Source organism: Mustelus asterias, unplaced genomic scaffold (assembly GCF_964213995.1).
Source record: "Mustelus asterias unplaced genomic scaffold, sMusAst1.hap1.1 HAP1_SCAFFOLD_79, whole genome shotgun sequence".
NCBI classification, from domain to species: domain Eukaryota; kingdom Metazoa; phylum Chordata; class Chondrichthyes; order Carcharhiniformes; family Triakidae; genus Mustelus; species Mustelus asterias.
The window spans coordinates 428897-452042 of NW_027590137.1; the positions used below are offsets into that span (position 1 = coordinate 428897).

Below are 23146 nucleotides of genomic sequence, written 5' to 3' on the forward strand. Positions count from 1 at the left end.
ACTTTGTGGATCCGCAAACCCTTCAGAGTCATTGTCAGCTCCCTGGTTTGCAGCTGCGGGGCTTCTCCCTCCCTCCCTCCCGGGAACAGGCCCAGGTTAACGGCCCCATCCTGGCTCAGCCACTGGAGGATGGTTCACATCAGAGGATGGGGGAGGGGGACAATAAATAAGAGGTTACACTTTGGCCTCAAATCAATGAGGACTCTGATCTCTGGGAAGGAAGGAAACCCTGGGAGGTGGGCGGGGAGGATTCACAAACACCCGCTGGAGGCCCCAACACCCCCAATAAGACCCATTGGTTTTATTGTCAGTCTGCAGACAGGAGCTGGAGAACTGAACCCAGACAGAGGAGAGGGAGGGAGAAAACTGGGAGTGGAGGAAAGAAATGGTGAGATGGGTTTGGATTTCAGCGCAGGGAGGAGGGAGAGTGTGTGGGACGGAGATTTACAGATTTGGGGGAACAAGAAAGGAAAAAATGTTCCAGAAAGACTAGAATTGTTCAGAGTTTCTATCCTGTTCTGACAGTGATGACTTTTCTAAACTGTTTTTACAGGATATTCAAAGTGAAGGAATGGCAGACAGAAAACTCAAACCGAACATCACATCTGACAAAGTCATTCAGTTCCTTCGGAGCTGAATATGATCGGTCTTTGAATATGGAAGGAGCAATATTTGTCTGTTCTGCCTGTGGGCAAAGAAATTAAACATCAGTGTGACCAGAAAAGCAGCAGGACAAACACACACCCGAGTGAGAGTGTTCCAGTGAACCGACTGTGGAAAGAGCTTTAACCAGTTACACAGCCTGAAAAAAAATCACAGTTCACAGCAGGGTGAAACTACGTGTATGTTGTGTGTGTGGATGAGGCTTGAACTGATCATCCAACCTGGAGAAACACAAGGGCACCAGCACCATGGAGAAACAGTGGAAATGTGTGGATTGTGGGAAAGGAATCAGTTTCCCATCACAACTGGAAGTTCATCAGCGCAGTCACACTGGGGAGAGACCGTTCACCTGCTCTGTTTGTGGGAAGGGATTCACCCATTCATACAACCTTCTGACTCACCAACGGGTTCACACTGGGGAGAGGCCGTTCACCTGCCCTGTGTGTGGGAAGGGATTCACTCGCTCATCCCACATTGTGACACACCAACTTGTTCACACTGATGAGAGACTGTCTCCATGTTCTGACTGTGGGAAGAGTTTTAAATGCAAAAAAGATCTGCTGACGCACCAACGTATTCACACTGGGGAGAGACCGTTCACCTGCTGTGTGTGTGGGAAAGGATTCATTCAGTCATCCCACTTGCAGACACATCAACTTGTTCACTCTGATAACAAACTTTTTAATTGTTCCCACTGTGAGAAGAGCTTTAAAAATAAAAAAGATCTGCTGACGCACCAATATACTCACACTGGGGAGAGGCCATTCACCTGCTGTGTGTGTGGGAAGGGATTCAGCCATCCATCTGCCCTATTGAACCACCAGAGAATTCACACTAGGGAGAGGCCCTTCACCTGCTCAGACTGTGGGAAGGGATTCATTAATTCATCCAACCTTCTGATACACCAGCAACTCCACACAGGGGATCGACCGTTCACCTGCTCTGAATGTGGGAAGGGATTCACCCGTTCATACAACCTTCTGACACAGCAGCAGGTTCACAGTGAGGAGAGGCCATTCACTTGCTCCGTATGTGGGAAGGGATTCACTCGTTCATCCAACCTATTGAATCACCAGCGAGTTCACACTGGGGAGAGGCCGTTCACTTGCTCCATGTGTGGGAAGGGATTCAGTCAGTCATCCAACCTGCTGACACATCAGAGAGTTCACAGTGGGGAGAGGCCATTTACCTGCTCTGTCTGTGGGAAGGGATTTTCTCATTTCTCTTATCTTCTGAAACACCAGCGAGTTCACACTGGGGAGAGGCCGTTCACCTGTAATGTCTGTGGAAAGGGATTTGTTCAGTCATCCCACCTGCTAACACACCGGCGAGTTCACAAACGACTGCAAGGTTTGGATTCTACACTTATCGATGCTGTTAATCATATCCAGGTCTGAATCATCTTCACTCTGACTTTTTTCTTCTGTTGAGGTTTGATATTCTGAATAAATGTGAAATAGACATTTGATTGAATCATTGTTGTAGATTTTTGTCTTTTTCATTTGAGTGTTTAACGTCACCAGGCTGGAGCTCAGAAAGGGCAATCTGAGGGAGGATCACACAGTAGGAACAGAACTTCATTCTTGACCCAGTCCTTCAGGGTCACGCTGAGAGGGACAAACAGCACTTTGGTCTTTTTCGTCACTTTTCACTGACAGCAAAGTCCCCGTGTGGGTGAATCCTGAGGTGTGTAAGAAATGTGTCCCAGTCGTTCTTTTCCATGGTTCCGAGCTCCGAGACACGGAACAGAAGCTCTTTTACAACTGTGTTTAGAGTTAGGAAGAACAATGGTGAATGCTGGAAACGTGCTGTCAAAGATTGGTGTAAAACTGGGATCTATTCCTGACTGAGAGTGAAACGGCAGGTTTAGGTTTCCAGACTAAAAATGCAAAAAAGTCTAAAACATTTTAATGTGTGTGTGTGTCAGTCCTGGTTTATTGAACAGAAACTGGCTTAAAATAAATTGGTTGAAGTCTGCATCAAAGTAGCAGCTGGAGACGTTCAAAGGAGCCTGTTAACTGCTGGGACAATTAGACAACAATTTGATTCCCAGATAGAGAAGGAGCTGCAGTGTGGATCCAAAAATTCTCAGTTTTGTTGTGTGCTTCCCATACACTATCCTTTTAAATAAACCTCACTCCTATCAGCCTTTAACCATTAGAAACAGAACAGAGAGAAGCTGAGCAGCAACAGAGCCCTCACTGACCATTTAAGAATGAGTGATGTGTTCAGCTGAAGTTTCCTGTTGGTAGTTTTTTGGGTGATCTTATTTTGATCATTCTCAGTGACCCCTGGGTGTGAACCTGCTCTCCTCTCTTTCAGACATTCACTCACTCAACATCTCCTCTCTCTCAGAAACTCAATCACTTAACATCTCTCATCTCTCTCACACTCACTGAACATCTCTCTTTCTCTCCAGGCATTCACTCACACTTACCTTACCTTCCACCTCTCTTACACTCTAACCTCGCTCCTCTCTCACATTCACTTCACCTCTCTCCTCTCAGAAACTGTCTTCATCACTTAATGTCTCTCTATCTTTCTTTCAAACACTCACTCATTTAACCTTCCTATTTCAGATCTGCTTAAACTTATTCATTGTTTTCTCTCTCTCATTACCTCTCTCTCAAAAAGCACAAACACACTTCATCTCTCTTCGCTGTCTGAGAAAACATCTCATTGATGGAGATTCAATCCTCTCTGTTTCTCTCTCCCACTTCCTCTGACAGGCCCTGACTCACTTTAAATCTCCTCTTTTCTAATAACCCTCTTTGGGAAAACTCATTTGTTCTCTAATTCCTCCTCATTTCTCCCAGTGATGACCCTCAGTCCATCTCCCAATTCAGTGAATGTGTTAAAAGTCCAAATAATCTCCTTTATTGTTTAAAATGGGAATGGAGGTGAACGTAATGCTGAGACCGGCAGCAATCTGTGTGGTTGTTCTTGATGCTGTCAGAGTGAGTTCACCCTCACAGGCAGGAAGACTGTTCACGGTGATAACATCAAACTGACATCGGCTGTTTCATTCTCAGGTATCACAACTTCCTGTTTCTCTGCTGCCGGTTCCAAACCTCACATCTCACTTCTGAGCAGAAAATAAATCCAGGGACCACAATCTGGTGAGAACATCTGTCAATGCGACCGATATCTGTCCACAGAGTCAGGGCAGAGTCTCACAGGTCACATTGTGGTGACATTTACAAATGAGCCAGTTATTTCTGTTCAGAGTTTCCATTCTCAGATATAACCAGCTGTGTCTGTGGATCAGTTACTGAGTTCCCTGTGCTCCCCATAGCTGGGAACTGATAGCCTGCTCCCTTACATACAGAGCATTCTCTCTGTATTGCTTGTTTCCTCTGATTCTCAGCTTTTATCTTTGACCTTCCTCATCTTTCTGCTTTTTAAATCTTTCTCAATTTTTCTCTGTCTTTCTGTCTCTCCCTTCCTCTGTATCTCTCTCAGGCTTTGTGTGTTCCTATTTAATCAAGCTGTTCAAAATCATGAAGAGTTTCTGATTGATTTTCGAAGGAAAAACAGGGAGAGAAGCAGAAAAACCCGGCAGGTCCGGCGGCATCTGTTCAGAGAGAAACAGTTAACATTTTGAGTCCATATAATTCTTCAGGGCAGGAAAAACATGGGTTATCCATCTTAGATCAGGGAATGTGATGGGGCGATTTAATAGAGATGTTTAAAATGACAAATGATTTATGATAGTGTCAATGGAGAGGAATTATCTCCCAGGAGCACGAGGGTCTGTCGATGGAGAGAATCGATTTCCTCGGTGCAGGAGGGTCTGTAAGCAGAGGATACAGAGATTTAATATAATTGACAACGGAACTGGAGGGGGTGATAAGGAGAATTTTTTACACAATAACTTGATATGATCTGGAATGCACAAACTGACAGGTGCCAGAAGCAGGTTTAATAGTAACTTTCAAAGGGAATTGGATAAATACTTGCAGAAGGTAAATTGGCAGAGTTATGGTGAATGGGATTAATTGGACAGTTCACTCATCTTGGTGACATTCTGAATGTTTCTCTCCTGAGGTTTTAATATTTGATCTTTTCAGTCACAATGTATCTCAAACAGAAGATTTAAACATTGGGTTTGATGAGCTGTCCGATCTGTTTCCTGTGTGTAACTTGAGAACTGCAGATAACCATCAGAAGGAACTGATTATTTTCAGTTCCTCGAACAGATACACCTCAGATATAAGAAATCCCTGGAGTTCCCCATGTCCTCATTATTCTCGCCTCGAGTATAACAGCTCTCAGTCAGGCCGCGTCAGTCACATGTCTCTGTCGTGATGTTTCCACTTCTATTTTATCACTCACCTCCCAATGACACACTGACATAGACACCTTAAAATATCATTGCTCCTTTACAGCTTGTCCTCCTATCATAATCGAATGTTTGTTGGGTGTCGTCTCCCTTAATGCCAGATTACCTGCAGTTAAAATGACCTCAGAGACACTGGAACCGACCTTTGTGATTGTTATTATACTAGATTCCAATCAGCCCCAGGAGCTGCAGTTGTAAAATACAGCAGAATGTAAAATACAGCAGAATTGGAATAACAGACAGGTTATTGTCTGATACTGACAGTGGCAGAGTAACACACACTGGAATCTAAATACATTATATCAATAGACCACGACTCACTCACACCATCAAATAAAGCCTAAACTTTGGTTATGGTGCACTAGATACTGACTGTATTACCATTACATTGGATCAAATGCTGTGTTCACTAACATACTGCAACGTGACTCTTATTATTTGAACAAACATTGTATTTGTTACACTCAGAGTAAGTCAGTGCTTTGCTGTGTTGTCTCTGTGCTCCATCCCCACTCTGATTGTATTGGAGCCTGTGTGTGTCATTGTTACACTCAGAGTAAGTCAGTGCTTTGCTGTGTTGTCTCTGTGCTCCATCCCCACTCTGATTGTATTGGAGCCTGTGTGTGTCATTGTTACACTCAGAGTAAGTCAGTGCTTTGCTGTGTTGTCTCTGTGCTCCATCCCCACTCTGATTGTATTGGAGCCTGTGTGTGTCATTGTTACATTCAGAGTAAGTCAGTGCTTTGCTGTGTTGTCTCTGTGCTCCATCCCCACTCTGATTGTATTGGAGCCTGTGTGTGTCATTGTTACATTCAGAGTAAGTCAGTGCTTTGCTGTGTTGTCTCTGTGCTCCATCCCCACTCTGATTGTATTGGAGCCTGTGTGTGTCATTGTTACATTCAGAGTAAGTCAGTGCTTTGCTGTGTTGTCTCTGTGCTCCATCCCCACTCTGATTGTATTGGAGCCTGTGTGTGTCATTGTTACACTCAGAGTAAGTCAGTGCTTTGCTGTGTGGTCTCTGTGCTCCATCCCCACTCTGATTGTATTGGAGCCTGTGTGTGTCATTGTTACATTCAGAGTAAGTCAGTGCTTTGCTGTGTTGTCTCTGTGCTTCATCTCCACTCTGATTGTATTGGAGCCTGTGTGTGTCATTGTTACACTCAGAGTAAGTCAGTGCTTTGCTGTGTGGTCTCTGTGCTCCATCCCCACTCTGATTGTATTGGAGCCTGTGTGTGTCATTGTTACACTCAGAGTAAGTCAGTGCTTTGCTGTGTTGTCTCTGTGCTCCATCCCTACTCTGATTGTATTGGAGTCTGTGTGTGTCACTGTTACACTCAGACTCTGTCACTGTGATTATTGGACAAGCAGCAAGTTACCGTCACAATGTCTGGCTGATTGACGGCAGCGCGGACCAATGGGAAGAGGGGGCGGGGCTGGAGGACCCATCTGGAGTAGTCGGTCCTCCAACCAATAGGAGCCAAAGAGGGGCGGGGCCAGCTTTGACTCGAGCACGCGCAGTGTGAGTAATGGCGATGGAAAGCGGATGTTTTCGGCTCGGAAATCTGTTCGAGGTGATTGGCGGTACGGAGAGAGCAATGGATCGCCCAGGTGGGTGAAAACGCTGCGTAACCATGTTGTGTAAGCCGCAAACCGCGGAAGAGTGCTTCCCGGACCCAGTTTGTACCGAGCGGGGCTGCAGCTCCTCATGTTCGTCCCGGGTTAACGTTCGCCATCTTTATTAGGGGCAATATGCAGCAATGCGCACGTGCGGCCGCCATGTTTGTCGAGGGCAATATTGTCAATCAGTGGGAGGCGCTTGTTCCCCAGTGTTCAGAATGGAGACAACTTGTCCATCAAACTGCATCAACCCTCTGAGTCCCAATGTCTTATTGATGAAGCAGAGCGGTGACAGAGAAGGAAAAAGAAAGGGAAATAAAAACAGTAAATGCTGGAAAATCTCAGCAGATCTGACAGCATCTGTGGAGAGAGAATAGAACCAACGTTTCGAGTCTGGATGACCCATAGTCAGAGCTTGTACACGTGTAAACAGAGCATGTAAACTTTGACACCTCCATGTACTCTTGTACACCTCTATCAATCTACTTTGCTCCAAGGAGAACAACCCCAAGTTATCCAGCCTAACATTGTAACTATAATTCCTCATCTCTGGAACCATTTTGATAAATCTCCTCTGCACCCTGTCAAGGAGCCTCACATCCTCCATAATGTGTGGTGATCACTGGTTTGCACAGACCCAGGTATTCTTACAATTACTTACAATTGCACAGTGACATCACCCCCACTCCCCGGGGATTTCCTCAACTGGGAGATTTTTCTCTGATGCCAATGCTTCTGATATCTTTCCAGCTGCAGGCTCCAGCAGGAGATTTTAATATTAAAATCAGTTAAATTGTTTCAGAGGTGAGTGTTTGTGACCATTCACAGGGGCGGGTTTGCGTCATAAACCAGCTGCTCGCCTCCATGCTGTGGTACCGGCTGGTCCCTTTGACCCCTCCCCCTGGCTTTGTCGCCGATATCCAGAGTACCCTCCTGCGGTTCTTCTGGGACAATCGACTGCACTGGGTCCCTGCTGCGGTTCTGCATCTCCCGCTTGAGGAGGGCGGACAAGGTCTGGTGTGCCTCCGCACTCAGATAGCGACCTTCCGCCTCCAGGCTCTGCTGAGGTACCTTTACGTTGAGCCCCCTCCACAATGGTGTGCCATGGCGACGTATTTCTTCCGCCAGTGGCACGGCCTCAATTATGACGTGCAGCTCCTGCATATCGAATTGGGGCGTGCTTCGACCGCCCTGCAGGAGTTGCCCGTCTTTTACCAGGACCTCCTCACTGTCTGGAACACGGTCGCCTCGTGACGCAGCTCCCCCCCGTCAGGAGTAGCGGCTCTCGTGCGAGAGTCGCTGCTCAGGAATCCGCTCCTCCAGCCGTATAACTTCAGGTGGCTGGCGGAGAGGAGGGCTGTGGATGCCAGGGTGACCAGAATCGGGGATGTGCTCGATGGCGGAGGAGCGGGCTGGATGAGTCCCCGCGTGCTGGCTGAGCGCGCGGGGACGACCGTCCGGCGCGCGGCCAAAGCCATCCTAGACCTTAGGACGGTCGTGCTCGGCCCCGAAACTGCACGCAAACTCGAGGCGACGCAGGCGTGCGGTGGGATCCCGCCCGAGCGTTCCCCTGTTCAGACGGAATTCCACATTGGCCCAAAACCTCAGCCCCCTCCCCTGGGTGAGGTGCCCCACAGCCTGAGCCGCCTCGCGGAAATGTCCTCCGTGCCTTTTTCTACCGCGCGGAGGCGTTTCCTGTGCAGGCTGCTGCTGCACACCTTCCACTACCGCCTCCTCGCCTGTCGCCCGGATACACCTTGGCGGGCCTTGTTGCCGCCGGGCGGCGGAGGTCCCCGCTGGAGGTCCCTCTACGGAGGGATCTCCCCCAGTTACGATGGGGACCTGGGGTGGAGGGTGATGCATGCAGCAGTTCATAGAAATCATAGAAATCCTACAGTGCAGAAGGAGGCCATTCGGCCCATCGAGTCTGCACTGACCACAATCCCACCCAGGCCCGACCCCCACATATTTTACCCGCTAATCCCAGGACTCTAAGGGGCAATTTTTTTAACCTGGCCAATCAACCTAACCCGCACATCTTTGGACTGTGGGAAGAAACCGGAGCACCCGGAGGAAACCCACGCAGACACGAGGAGAATGTGCAAACTCCACACAGACAGTGACCCGAGCCGGGAATCGAACCCGGGACCCTGGAGCTGTGAAGCAGCAGTGCTAACCACTGTGCTACCGTGCTGCCCATAGTTCCGCACAACCGTAGGATTCACTAGTTCACGGGCTCCGAAGACTGCCCTTTCTGTGGCCTTGTGGAGTCCTTGGATCATGTCTATATTTTGTGTCTTAGGCTGCACTCCCTTTTTGTTTTCTTAAAGAACCTTTTATTGATGTTTTGTTTGCACTTCAGTCCCACGCTCCTGATATACGGACACCCGGTGCGGAGAGGGGATGGTCGGGATGGCGACCTCCTCGTGAACCTGCTCCTGGGCCTGGCAAAACGCGCCATTTACCGGTCCAGGCAGCGGGCGATCGAGGGGGCTGTCCATCCTGACTGTCTTCCCCTCTACCGCGGCTACTTTCGCGGCCGGGTGTCCCTGGAGAGGAAGCATGCGGTGTCCACGGGCGCGGTTGACGTCTTCCGTGCCCATTGGGCACCGCAAGGGTTGGGGTGCGTTATTGACCCTGATAATCACATTATGATTTGATGTTTTTAAGTTTCCTTTGTACTTTGATTTTTGTTCGGGCTGTTCCCCCCCTCCTTTTGGGGAGCTGCCCCTTTTACTTTGTCCTGATTTAACTTGAGTTTGTTTGTTTGGTTTGCCCTTAAAAGAGGCCAACATCTGTGAGTAAAACACTTTCTTTTATCCCCCTTTCCATTTCTTTTCTCATTCTGGGATTCAATTTATAACTTCCAGTTCACCACTCGCTGCCTAAATAAAAGTTCTCCTCACATTCTTCATGAATCTGTAACCAGGTCATGCAGTGTATTACACACATCATCAGGCTGCTCATTTATGTCCAAATGTAAAACTTTCACGTGGCTGTGAGATGGAAGATTTTCAGCTCTCTGTGTCCAGGAAAGGATGATGTGGAGATGCCAGCGTTGGACTGGGGTAAACACAGTAAGAAGTCTCACAACACCAGGTTAAAGTCCTACAAGTTTATTTGGTAGCAAACACCACTAGCTTTCGAAGCGCTGCTCCTTCGTCAGGTGAGTGGAAGTTGTGTTCACAAACAGGGCATATATAGACACAAACTCAATTTACAAAATAAATATTTACATGAACCCCCACGACTTGCCTGGGCTTGCAAAATCTCACTAACTGTCCTGGCTGGAGACAATACACATCTCTTTAACCTATGCTTCACCCTCTCTCCACTCACATTGTCTGTTCCTTTAAGACTTGATTACCTGTAAAGACTCGCATTCCAACCATTATCTTGTAAATTGAGTTTGTGTCTCTGTACCCTGTTTGTGAACACAACTCCCACTCACCTTTGTGCCTCACTCACCTGATGAAGGAGCAGCGCTCCGAAAGCTCGTGGCGTTTGCTACCAAATAAACCTGTTGGATTTTAACCTGGTGTTATGAGACTTCTTACTGTCCAGGAAAAGAAGCAGTGAGCATGGATCTGTCAATCATGTCAATTATATATTTTCAGTCATTCATCTCGTGCTTATTAGAGTCATTGGTCTTTGGATTTGTCTTCCACAGGGATCAGTGGAAGCTGAGGGTTATTGAATATATTCGAGGATGAGTTAGACAGATTTTACATTGATAAAGGAGTCAAGCATTATGGAGAACAGGTGGGAAAATGGAGTGAAAGTTAAGATGAGAAGGGATTTCCTCACTCAAGGATGTGGTGAAATGTTTGAATTCTGCACTCCAGAGGACTGTGGAGCCTCAGCCATCAAGTATTTTCAAGAGAGAGATTGATAACTTTTGAGGCATTGAGCAACCTGGGGGATAGTGCGAGAAATAGTGCTGAGGTAGATCAGCTAATTCTCAATCGATGGGCTGAATGGCCAACTGCAGCTCCTGTTTCTTATGATTTGTGTGTGGTGGACAGGAAGCAGTGAGCATGGATCTGTCAATCAGTCTCAATCAGCACCTTCAGGAGAATTGGGAGGGTGAATATTAGATACAGCAGAGTGAGAATGGAGGGAGAGTGTGTGGGATGGAGATTTACAGCTTTTGAGGAATGAGAGAGGAAAGAATGTTCCATCGAAACTAGAATTGTGTGTTCTGAATTTCTATCCTGTACTGACACTGATGACTTTTATAAACTTGTTTTACAGGATATTGAAAGAGGAATCACAGGCCGAAATCTCAAACGTCACGTCTGGATCTGACAGACTCATATTCCTTGGGAGCTGAATATCATCGGCCTTTGAATCTAGAAGGAGAAATGTTTGTCCAGTCTGTCAATTTGAAAAAATTTCAAACATCAGTGTGAAAAACATCAACACACTGCCACACTCGAGTGAGAGTGTTCCAATGCACTGACTAAAGAGCTTTAACCAGTTACACAGCCTGAATAAATATCACACCATTCACAGCGGGTAGAGACGGTACCCGTGTTCTGTGTGTGGACAAGGCTTCAACTGATTGTCCACCCAAGAGAGAGGCAAGGACACCTGCACCATGGAGAAACCATGGAAATGTGTGGACTGTGGGAAGAGATACAAAGTCCCATCTCTGCTGGAAGCTCATCGGCGCAGCCACACTGGGGAGAGGCCATTCACCTGCTCTCAGTGTGGGAAGGGATTCACTCTATTATCCATCCTGCAGAAACACCAGCGAGTTCACACTGGAGAGAGGCCATTCACCTGCTCTCAGTGTGGGGAGGGATTCACTCAGCTATCCAGCCTGCGGACACACGAGCGAGTTCACACTGGGGAGAGGCTGTTCACTTGCTCTCAGTGTGGGAAGGGATTCTCTCGGTTATTCTGCCTGCGGACACACCAGCGAGTTCACACTGGGGAGAGGCCGTTCACTTGCTCTCAGTGTGGGAAGGGATTCAGTCGATTATCCCACCTGCAGACACACCAGCGAGTTCACACTGGGGAGAGGCCGTTCACCTGCTCTCAGTGTGGGAAGCGGTTCAGTGATTCATCCAGCCAGCAGAGACACCAACGAGTTCACACTGGGGAGAAACCGTTCACTTGCTCTGTGTGTGGAAAGGGATTCTCTCGGTTATCCAGCCTGCAGACACATCAGGGAATTCACACTGGGGAGAGGCCGTTCAGCTGCTCTGTGTGTGAGAAGAGATTCAGTCTTTCATCCCAGCTGTTGAGACACCAGCGAATTCACGAGTGATTCCAGGTGTTGGATTCTGCTGTTATTGTTTCTGCTCTCAATTACATCCAGGACTGTATTTTGTTCATTCTCACAGTTGGTCAATGGGGAGGGTCGGAGGGTTTCTTTCTGCTGGACTGGCCGGTCTCATGACTTTGCCCCCAGTGGGCTGATGCTCTTTGAGCCTTGTTGCAAATACCTGGTTTCAGATTTCACAAGGATCACAGAGTGACCGGGTGTTAGGAAGTTCAGAGATATTTAGTCAGCATTTCTGTTTGAAACCTCCCAAATGCCCATCCAATTTCCTTTGTAATTGTTTATTGTCTCCATTTCCTCCACCCTCGTAGGCAGCGAGTTCCAGGTCATTACCATTCGCTGCATCAAAATATTCTTCCTCACATCCCCCCCCCCCCGCATCTCTGACCCAAAACCATAAATCTGTGTCCCCCTCGTCCTTGTCCCATCAGCTAATGGGAACAGCTTTTCTTTGTCCACCTTATCTAAACCTGTCAGAATCTTGTCCACCTCTATCAAATCTCCCCTCAACCTCCTTTCCTCCATGGGGAACAACCCCAGCCTGACATCGACAATAAAGAACAAACTAACAGAATATGTTAATACCTGAAATCAAATGGGAATGTTTAATTTCTGTTTTAAAGATATTGTGAATATATTGTCCTGGACAATAAAGGAATTGGAATAACTCACCTTGGGTGCAGTTGATGAAATATATCACCTGGGAACCCACTTACATTCTAGTGAAAGTGTGGAATGTGTAGCTGGAAATCCCTCCCTAACAGCACTGTGGGTGTACTCACATCTCAGGCATTGTAGCAGTTCAGGAAGGCAGTGTTGGGGTTGACCACGGCCGAGGCAGCTACATACAGCCACATATTCTGTTATAATTGAAGGACAGCAGATTGAATGTGAGGCATTATGGGACTGGACTATCTTGACCACATTCCTGTGACTGCTCAGTTTCTGCAATCACGGACCATTAAAGCTGCTTAGCAGGGTCCTGACAGAGGATCTGGGGAGAATATTTACTCAGAATGAGTGAGAATTAAACTTATTCCAGGACCGGCTGGTGTTCAGTGTCCGAGATACCTGAATCCACAAAGAGGGGTCTGACCAATCAACAAACAGTGATAGGTCGTTGGTTAAGAAGTTAAGAAGCATTTTCAGGCATTGTTTAAATTGTTTTATCACAAATTTGTGATGAGAACTGTGAGGGACTTGTGACCTGATAGTCACTGAAGTGACGGTATACTCCAAATAGCACTGGACTGAAAACCAGACCTCTGAGAATAGATTTTAATGAATGGTTATAATCCTACCCAAGCATGGCCAGTGAAAAATCAGAGCTCGAGTGATCAAGAATAATAATGTGATAAGGTGCGAAGGAATAAGATCTCCCCGTGTAAAAATCAATTTGGGATGACATTTGTATCACATAGGAGTCAATGAATGGAATACATTGGGTATTGCATATCCCCTAGCCTGGCCTGATTGAACACATGAATGGGCTATTGAAACAACAAATCAAGCTTCTGACCAGTGACCACACACTCAAAGAGTGGCACAGGCCTTACATAATTTGAATCATAGCCACAAAAAGGAGGGGTATCACCGTGACACAGTGGTTAGCACTGCTGCCTCACAGCACCAGGGACCTGGATTTGACTCCTGGCTTGTGTCACTGTTTGTGTGGAGTTTGCACATTCTCCCCGTGCCTGCGTGGGTTTCGTCCAAGTGCTCCGGTTTCCTTCCACACTCCAAAGATGCGGGTTAGGTTGATTGGCCGTGATAAATTGCCCTTCAGTGTCAGGGTGTTATAGGTTATGGGATCCGGAGAGCAGAATTTGCATCCTTTCCTTGTTATGTTGCCACTTTGCCTGATCAATTAAACATCTGGCTCTGTGTAAACCAGGGTCAGATTACCCGGGTCAGAGGTTTGATGGACAAGTTGGCTCCATTCTGAACAATGGGGAACAAGCTCCTCCCACTCATTGACACCTTTGCCCCTTACAAAGATGGCGGAAGGCATGAGCCCTGCTGCTCATTGCCCCCAATAAAGATGGCGGTCGTTAACCCGAGCCGAATACTGGACTTTGCAGCCCCTCTCGGCGCGAAACATAAAATCCTTTTTTGGGGTTGGGCCTGAACAACATGTTTACAAAAACTCTTCACCCACCCGCCAGATCCACTGTTCCCACGTTCCGCAATTTTCCTTTTACCGTTTGTGGATTCGATGAAAAACCGTCCGTCCGTCGCCATTACTGCGCTACTGCGCATGCTTAAGATCCCGCCCCTCATTCACTCCGATTGGTTGGAGGACCAGCAGCTCCATCGGTCCTCCAGCCCCGCCCCCTTTTCCTATTGGTCCAGAGCTGCCGTCAATCAGTCCCCGGGCATTGTGACGCTGAGCATGCGCAGTGCGGTTCATGTCCCAAAGACAGGCGCTTGTTTGTCTGATCTTCAGGCGGGAAGGAGGCGGATAAGCGGAGGCAGCGTTCGGGGCAGTGGGTGGGAGGGGAGGCTCCACACACCCAGTGGAGGCTTCAACACCCCCAATAAGGAACTAGCGGCACCGCCTCAACACCCAACACAACGGCAGCTGCAGCGCTTTCTCCCGGGGCCAGGACCCAGTGGACAAATGTGGCTTCAGGAAGGAAATGCAGCAATGGGTTTGTGAATGAGAATCATCTTTAACTCACTTTACTGACCCTGGAGCAGGAGGAGAGAATGGGGGGAATTTCTATCCTGCACTCACACTGATGGATTTTGGAACCTCCTTTTACAGAGAGTTCAAAGGGGAGGATTTACACACAGAAAACTGAAATCTAACAAGACATCAAGATCTGAGAGAGTCACTTGATCAATCAGAACCTGGATATTACGGACCCTTGAGTGGAACCATTCAGCTCTGGGTCATTCCTCTTCTCCATTGGGGTGCACTACACCAGTAATCCAGAGGACAAGAATAATGTTCTGGGGATAATGGTTAAAAACATACCAGGATAGCTGGTGGAATTTAAATTCAGTTAATAATCTAGAATTCAATGCGAGTCTCAGTATTGGTTACTGTGAAGCCATTGTGATGAGTTGAGGGAAAGTGCGTGGAATTGGAATTTGCAGCTTTGGGAAACAAGAGAGAAATAAATATTCCCCATGAACTAGAATTATCTGTTCTGAATTTGTGTCCTGGACTGACCTGTATGAACTGGATTTACAGAGTTACAAGTAGAGGACTAACAGACAGGAAACTCAAATCAAGCTTCACTTCAAGATCTGACAATGACTCAATTCATCAGGATCTGAATACCATCGGCTTCTGAATGTGGAAGGAGAAATGTTTATGTGTTCTGTCTGTGGGGAAAAAATCAAACATCAGCGTAACTGGAAAAGCACCAAGCTCTCCTCCCCCCCCCTCCCCCCTCCCCCCCCCTCCCCCCCACCACCACCACCACCACCACACACACACACACACTCACACACACAGAGTGTTCCAGTGCAGGGACTGTGGGAAAGAATTCAATTACCCATTGTGTGGAAATTCATCGACGCATTCACACTGGGGAAAGACTGTTCACCTGCACCATGTGTGGGATGGGATTTTCTCATTTATCCAATCTGTAGACACCAGCGTCATCACACTGATGTGAGATCTTTAAATTTTATAACTCTGAGAATAGCTTTGAAAGCAACAATATTCTGCAGGAACACCAGCGCACTCATGCTGGAGTGAAGCCATTCACGTGCCCTATGTGTGGGAAGAGATTCATTCATTAACCAGTGAGTTCTTAATGGTGAGAGACCATTCACGTGCCCTGTACATGGGAAAGGGTGTACTCACTCATCTCATGTTTAAAGTTTAAAGTTTATCTATTAGTCACAAGTAAGGCTTACATTAACATTGCAATGGAGTTACTGTGAAATCTGAGACACCAGTTAGATCACGGGTGACTGTAGATATTTTACTGGGGATTAGAAGGAAAGGATTTGCAGACAGGAAATTATCTGCTGATTTTACAGTCACTTAATTCATCAGGACTTGAATTTGAATGTGGAAGGAGAGATGTTTGTTCTGTCTGTTGGAAAAGATTTCAAACATCAGTGTGACTGGAAAAGTACCGAGACACACACACACCCGAGTGAGAGTGTTCCAGTGAACTGACTGTGGAAAGAGTTTTAACCACTTACACAGCCTGAAAAAACATCACATCATTCGCAGCGAGGAGAAACCATACACGTGTTCTGTGTGTGGATGAGGCTTCAACTGATTATCCAACCTGGAGAGACACAAGGACACCTGCACCATGGAGAAATAGTTGAAATGTGGGGACTGTGGAAAGGGATTCAGTTACCCTTCTGAACTGGAAACTCATCAACGCAGTCACACTGGGGAGAGGCCGTTCACTTGTTCTGAATGTGGGAAAGGATTCACTCGACTAACCCACCTCACTGCACACCAACTTGTTCACACTAACATGAGACTTTTTAAATGTTCTGACTGTGAGAAGAGTTTTAAAACCAAATACAATCTTTTGACACACCATCGACTTCACACTGGGGAGAGATGGTTCGCCTGTGCTGAGTGCGGGAAGGGATTCACTCAGTTATCCAGCCTGCAGGCACACCGGCGAATTCACACTGGAGAGAAACCATTCATGTGCACTGAGTGTGGGAAGAGATTCACTCAGTTATCCCACCTTCTGACACACCGGCGAGTTCACACTGGAGAGAAACCATTCATGTGCACTGAGTGTGGGAAGAGATTCACTCAGTTATCCCACCTTCTGACACACCGGCGAGTTCACACTGGAGAGAAACCATTCACCTGCCCTGGGTGCGGGACGGCATTCGCTCAGTTATGCAAAATGTTGGATCACCAGCGAGTTCACACTGGGGAGCGGCCATTCACCTGCTGTGTGTGGGAAGGGATTCACTCAGTCATCCACCTTGCTGAGGCACAAGCGCATTCACACTGGTGTGAGACCATTCACCTGCTCCGAGTGTGGGAAGGGATTCACCCAGTCTGCCCAACTCACTTCACACCAACGTGTTCACTCTGACACGAGACCTTTTAAATGTTCTGACTGTGAGAAGAGCTTCAAAGGCAAAATGGATCTGCTGATTCACCAGCGAGTTCACACTGGAGAGAGACCGTTTACCTGCTCTGTGTGTGGGAAGCGATTCACTCAGCATTCCCTCCGGCTGAAACACCAGCACAGTCACACCAGGGAGACATTATTCATCTGCTCAGTGTGTGGGAAAGGATTCACCTGTGCGAACACCCTGCAGAAACACCAGCGAGTTCACAAATGATTACAGGAGTTGGTTTCTGCTGTTATTGCTGCTGTTAATCACAAGACTGAACCATGCTCATTCTGACAGTTAGAGGTTGTTTCGGTTGAAGTTAATAATCCTTGTAACTGCACTGGAGTTTAAGATTCTGGATATAGATTATATCAACTTTGTGTCAATCACACGTTTGCGTCCTTGATTTCTCTAAGGTAAGAGGAGACTGATTGATGTCCTGTTACCGACTGTTCCATTGTTGGGTCTTTTCTGATGTTTTGGAAGATGTGGCAAACAAAAGAGTAAGGAATGAGAGAAAGGTAAGAATTTGGGAAATGATAAACAGACTGTGACAGGAAGATAATGAAAGAGCAAATTATAGATTACATCAGTAGATGTGGTTAGACGCTACAAAAATATTAAAGGGACAAAACTAAAGGCTCTGCATCTAAACACACGTAGCTTTTGAAACACAACTGATGAACTGACAGCAGCACAAATATAAGAAAAGAATTATGAGTTGATAGCCATTAGAGAGACATAGAGTGGGGCCTGAATTTGTTCCTATTCATTCATGGGATGTAGGTGTCATTGGCTCACCCAGCATTTATTGACCACCACTAATTGCCCCTGAGAAGTCAGTGGTGAGCTAAATATGTGTCTTTGACATTTAGGAGGGACAGGAGTCTGGGAAACGGTGGAAGGGTGTCTCTGTTGATTATTGGCAGTATTAGCACATTAGAGAGGGATACCTAAGGTCAGGAACCAGAATGATGGAGTGGTTTGGTTTGATGGGGAAATGGTAAAGGCAAAATTCACTTGTGGGAGTGATGCACAGGCTTTCTAATTGTAACGACACGGTAGGACAGAGTACAAAGGAAAAGGTAATGGGAGCTTGTGGTAAAGATACAGCAATAATCAAGAGGGATTTTAATCTACTGATAAACTGGGAAAGGCAGATGAAAAAAGGTCATGTAGATGAGGAGTTCATAGAATGTTTTGGGGATAGTTTCTGGGAAGAGTACGTTTGAAAGCAGGCTTCACTCGCACTGGTATTATACAACAAGACAGGATTAATTGATGACTTCACAGTGAAAGCATCTCTAAGTATCAGCGATCTTAATATACATTGCTGGCTATGGGCCAAGTGCTGGTAGATGTGATTAGATGGGTGTTCAGGTGTTTCTCGTGTATTGGTGCAGACTCGATGGGCCGAAGGGCCTCTTCTGCACTCTATGATTCTATGTATGTATTGGAGATGAGGTAATGCTGCTTAAAGAGTTAAAGGTCTGTTTCAAGAACCATCTTGTGTTTACAAGTTGAGCTCTATTCGTGGAGATACTGAGTGCCCCTGGGGCAGGATTTTGGGAAGTTACTGTTAGTTCAGGCACCTCAGGAACATTCACACTTTTACCTGGGGTGATCCCCCAATTGAGGTGGTGAAACTTCCTCATGTATTTCACAGGTAAATCTTTTTCTTTTAAATAAACATTGTTATTATTTGCCATTTCAGGGTCCTGTCTTGCCTGATGGTAAACTCTCTTTTGAACTGAAGTGTTTTAGAGTCAGTCTGGAACTGAGTAATTAGGCTCATGCAACCAAGTTAAACTGAATCTACATTTTAATTGTCTGCCCTTTAAACTTGACAGAGAATCTCGAGATGATGCAAGAAAGATTCACAAGAATGATACCAGAACTGAGAGTGCTTTTAAGTTAATGGAGAGACGAAACAGGTTGGGAATGTTTTCGTAGAATCATAGAATCCCTACAGTGCAGAAGGAGGCCCATTGAGTCTGCGCCGACTCTCTGACAATGCATCTACCTCATGCCCTATCCCCATAGCTTCATGTATTCACCCTGCTAATCCCCCTAATCTACACATTTTTGGACACTAAGGGGCAATTCACCCATGGTCAATTCAACTAACCTACACATCTTTGGACTGTGGGAGGAAATTAGAGACCTAGAGGAAACCCACACAGAGAAGGGGCAAACGTGCATATCCCACAGTCACCCAAGGCCTGGGGTTCCTGGTGCTGTGAGGCAGCAATGCTAGCCACTGTCCCACCATGCCACCCTATTCTCTGGAAAAGCCAAGGCTGAGTGCTGACCTGATAGAGATTATGAATGGATATGGCAGGATTGAAGTTATCAAGTACAGGATACAAAATCAGAACTGAAAATTCTGGTTATCATTAGGCATGTTGTCCCATTCAAACTATAAATCTCTGTCCTCTCACATCCACCTTCCTGCCCATTAATTGTTCCACTAATTCATCCTTTTCTCCTCCTGCTTTCTTTTTCAATTCCCTGCTGCAATTAGACTTTTGAATGGACCTAACAAATATTAAATTAATCTTTCTCAACACCCTAGCTATGACTGTAGCACTACATTCTGCACCTTCTCCTTTCCTTCTCCCCATGTACTCTATGAATGATATGTTTTGTCTTTATAATGTGCAAGAAGCAATACTTTTCATTGTATCCCAATACATGTGACAATAATAAATCAAATCAATACTTCTCCACTTTATGTGCTAACTCTCGGTTTCAATTTCAGACTACCTCTTGCCCTCCTTAGTATCTCACCCCAATTTCAGACTACCTCTTGCCCTCCCTAGTGTCTCACCCCAAAATTTCAATCTTAATGCCTGAAGGCGAACTGTTTTGCTAATGGGGCATCAATATATAATCTAGTGACTACCCACATGTGCTTTGTTTCTGGGTGCAGTCACTCCCACCTCTACCTTTCATCCCAGTCCCAGGAGTTTGAAGACAGGGCTCTGGAGGAGTAATGGCGGCCGCATCCCCCACAATGCCTCGCGTTGGGGAAATCGCTCAATAGCCCAAGCTCGAATCTGCGCAGGTCCAAGGAAAAGGGGAATCTGCGCATGTGCGGAAATGTTTCTGAACCCTGCTGAGGTGTTGACCAATGGAAATTCTTGGAAGACCGGAAGGACTTTGGTCCTCCAGCCAATCAGAGCGCGGTCTTTGTGACAATGCAGGTTGAGCTTCAGACGGACTCAAACTTCCTCCAAAGAGGCAACATCTGTGAGTAAAACACTTTCCTTTCTCCCTTTTCCATTTCTTTTCTCACTCTGGGGGAAATTGAGGACTTGCAGCAACTGAAGGGAAACGAAGTGAATCCAGGGAGGCTGCAGACTCTGGAAAGGTTGGCCCAGGTCTCTCTCTCTCTGAAAGACATTGACATCCTTTTGCTCCCTCAACTTGACACATTTATTTGTCTGGCTAAAAGGATGGTCTCGTTCCTAATGTTCACAATTAAAGGGCTGGTTTCTTCAGGAGATGGTTGACATTTAAGAGGAATATAGTAAGGTTTGGCATGTTTGGTGTAATCTGATGTAAATTTATGATTCTTTGTGGGACAGTAATTTTATATAGGTCAGTGTTATGTCTAGTTTTGTTGTTAGGTACATATTAGATATGTTATTTATGGTTCTGTGATAAATTTCATTTATTGTTATTTCAAGTTTGTAATATAGCACTGTGGTGACATACCTTGGTTGCTGTAATGGACTTCCCTGCAGTGGTACTGTTTTCTACTGTGGTACCGGGGGAGGCTTGGTTGCTGTTTTAATGGCCTTTAACCTGGTGTTGTTAAACTTCTTACTGTGACATACCTTTCCAGACATTGATTAACTACAGCACAGAAGATGTTCATTTGACTCCGTGCTGACTCTTTGTAGAGCAATCCAGCCAGTCTCATTCTCCCGCTGTACCCTTGTATCTCTGCAAGATTATTTCCTTCAGTTGTCCATCCAGTTGAGTTTGAAATCTTGGATCATCTCTAATTCCAGCATTCTCATAAGCAGCGAGTTTGTGTTTGTGAACACTCAGTACCTTAATGAAGTTCTCACTGACATGGTCATGAAGCTCTGAGCAAGTAATACAGCAGTGTTTATTCAACACATGTTTTCCTCCAGAATCTGTACCTATGGGTTGGGTTTGTATTTAGTCTAGCAGTCTGCATCAAAGTTTTCAGGTCTCCAGGTCAGGAAGCAGTGAGTAGGGGTCGGCCACTCAGCATCAATCAGCACCTTCAGAAGAATTGTGAGGGTGTATATTAGATACAGCCGAGTGAGAGCAGAGGGAATATGTGAGATTGAGGTTTACAACTTTTGGTGAACAAAATAGGAATGAATGTTCAACTGAAACTAGAATCGTGTGTTCTGAATTTCTCTGCTGTACTGACAGTGCTGACTTTTCTAAATTCCTTTTACAGGTTTTGAGAAGGAGAAGATTTGCGATAGAAATCTGAAACCAAACGTCACACCGAGACCTGACACATTCACTCGATTCAAAAGGACCTGAATATCATCGCTCTTTCAGTTTCGAATTGAGTTGAAGTATGTACAGATGGAGGGCGTTGATTGGATCATTATATGAGTGTGTATGAAAAAAGCGTGTATAAAGAAATGGTGTTCTGTCTGCGTCAAAAGGTTTAAATATGTGACTGGAAAAGCATCGAGAGACACAGATCTGAGTGAGAGTGTACCAGCGAACTGACTGTGGAAAGACCATTAACCAATTACACACCCTGAAATAAATATCACACCATTCACAGGGAGGAGAAACCATACTCGCTTTGTGTGTGTGGACAAGGCTTCAATTGATCATCAAACCTGGAGAGACACAAGGACACCTGCACCATGGAGAAACGTGGAAATGTGGAGATTGTGGGAAGGGATTCAGAGCCCCATCTCAACTGGAAATTCACCGACACACCCACACTGGGAAAAGACCTTTTACCTGCTTTGAGTGTGGGAATAGATTCACTCAGTCATCACACCTGCAGACACACAAGCGAGTTCATAGTGGGGAGAGGCCATTCACCTGCACTGAGTGTGGGAAGGGATTCAAGGATTCATCAACCCTGCGGACACATCAGCGAGTTCACACCAGGGAGAGACCGTTCACCTGTGCTGAGTGTGGGAAAGGATTCACTCAGTTATCCAACTTGCTGACACACCAGCGAATCCACACTGGAGAGAGACCATTCATCTGCTCTGAGTGTGGGAAAGCATTCACTGAGTCATCCTGTCTGCTGACACATCAACGCAGTCACACCAGGAAGAGGCTGTTCACCTGCGCTGAGTGTGGGAAGGGATTCACACGGTCACCTCATCTACTAACACACCAGCGAGTTCAGACTGGGGAGAGGCCATTCACTTGCTCCGTATGTGGGAAGGGATTCACTCAGTCATCCAACCTGCTGACACACCAGCGAGTTCACAGCAGGAAGAACCCATTCACCTGCTCCAAGAGAAGGATTCATTGAGTCATCCAGTCTGCTAAAACACCAATGTGGTCGCACTGGGGAAAGACCTTTGATGTGTTTTGTGTGTGAGAAAAGATTCACTGATTCATCCAACCTGCTGAGACACCAGCAAGTCCACATTGAGGAGAGGCCATTCCCCTGCTCTGAGTTTAGGGAAGGTCATCAGTCATCCAACTTGCTGACACACCAACAAGTTCACACCGATTAGAGACCTTTTCTTTTTAATCACAGAATTCCTACAGTGCAGAAGGAGGTCACTCGGCCCATTGAGTCTGCACCGACCACAATCCCAACCAGGCCCCACTCCAGTAAACCTACACATTTACCCTGCTAATCCCCCTGACACTAAGGGGCAATTTACCACGGCCAATCAACCTAACCCGCACATCTTTAGAAGATGGGAGGAAATCGGAGCACCTGGAGGAAACCCACACAGACACGAGGAGAACATGCAAACTCCACACAGTCACCCGAGGCTGGAATTGAACCCGGATTCCTGCCCTGACTATGGGTGTTAATTGAATCAATTGAGTTTAAGAATGTACAGACGGAGGGCTTTGATCAAATAATTATATCAGTGTGTATGAAGAAAGTATGTATAAAGAGTTGGGAGTTAAATCTATTCCAAGTAAAGATTGGTTCCAGTTTCTTCCTTCACCATAAGGCTGTC

The 23146-nt window shown here is 46.3% G+C and overlaps 3 protein-coding genes across 3 annotated transcripts in view; all 3 read left to right on the top strand.

Annotated features, from left to right (window-relative positions):
- LOC144483836 (uncharacterized) overlaps positions 1 to 23146 on the top strand; it is a 284619-nt gene that overhangs the window by 100813 nt on the left and 160660 nt on the right. The window lies entirely within an intron of this gene.
- Positions 399 to 23146, top strand: part of LOC144483799 (uncharacterized) — a 28182-nt gene continuing 5434 nt past the window's right edge. Inside the window, exons 1-3 of the mRNA XM_078202339.1 lie at positions 399 to 2051; positions 16217 to 16791; positions 21939 to 22341. Of these exons, the coding sequence (XP_078058465.1) occupies positions 912 to 2051; positions 16217 to 16791; positions 21939 to 22341 (2118 nt within the window). The 5' untranslated portion in view covers positions 399 to 911. The remainder of the gene's footprint in view (positions 2052 to 16216; positions 16792 to 21938; positions 22342 to 23146) is intronic.
- LOC144483833 (uncharacterized) lies at positions 6495 to 12621 on the top strand. The gene is made up of 2 exons (XM_078202388.1): positions 6495 to 6613; positions 10877 to 12621. The coding sequence occupies exon 2, from the start codon at positions 11223 to 11225 to the stop codon at positions 11895 to 11897; it is 675 nt and encodes a 224-aa protein (XP_078058514.1). The 5' UTR covers positions 6495 to 6613; positions 10877 to 11222; the 3' UTR covers positions 11898 to 12621.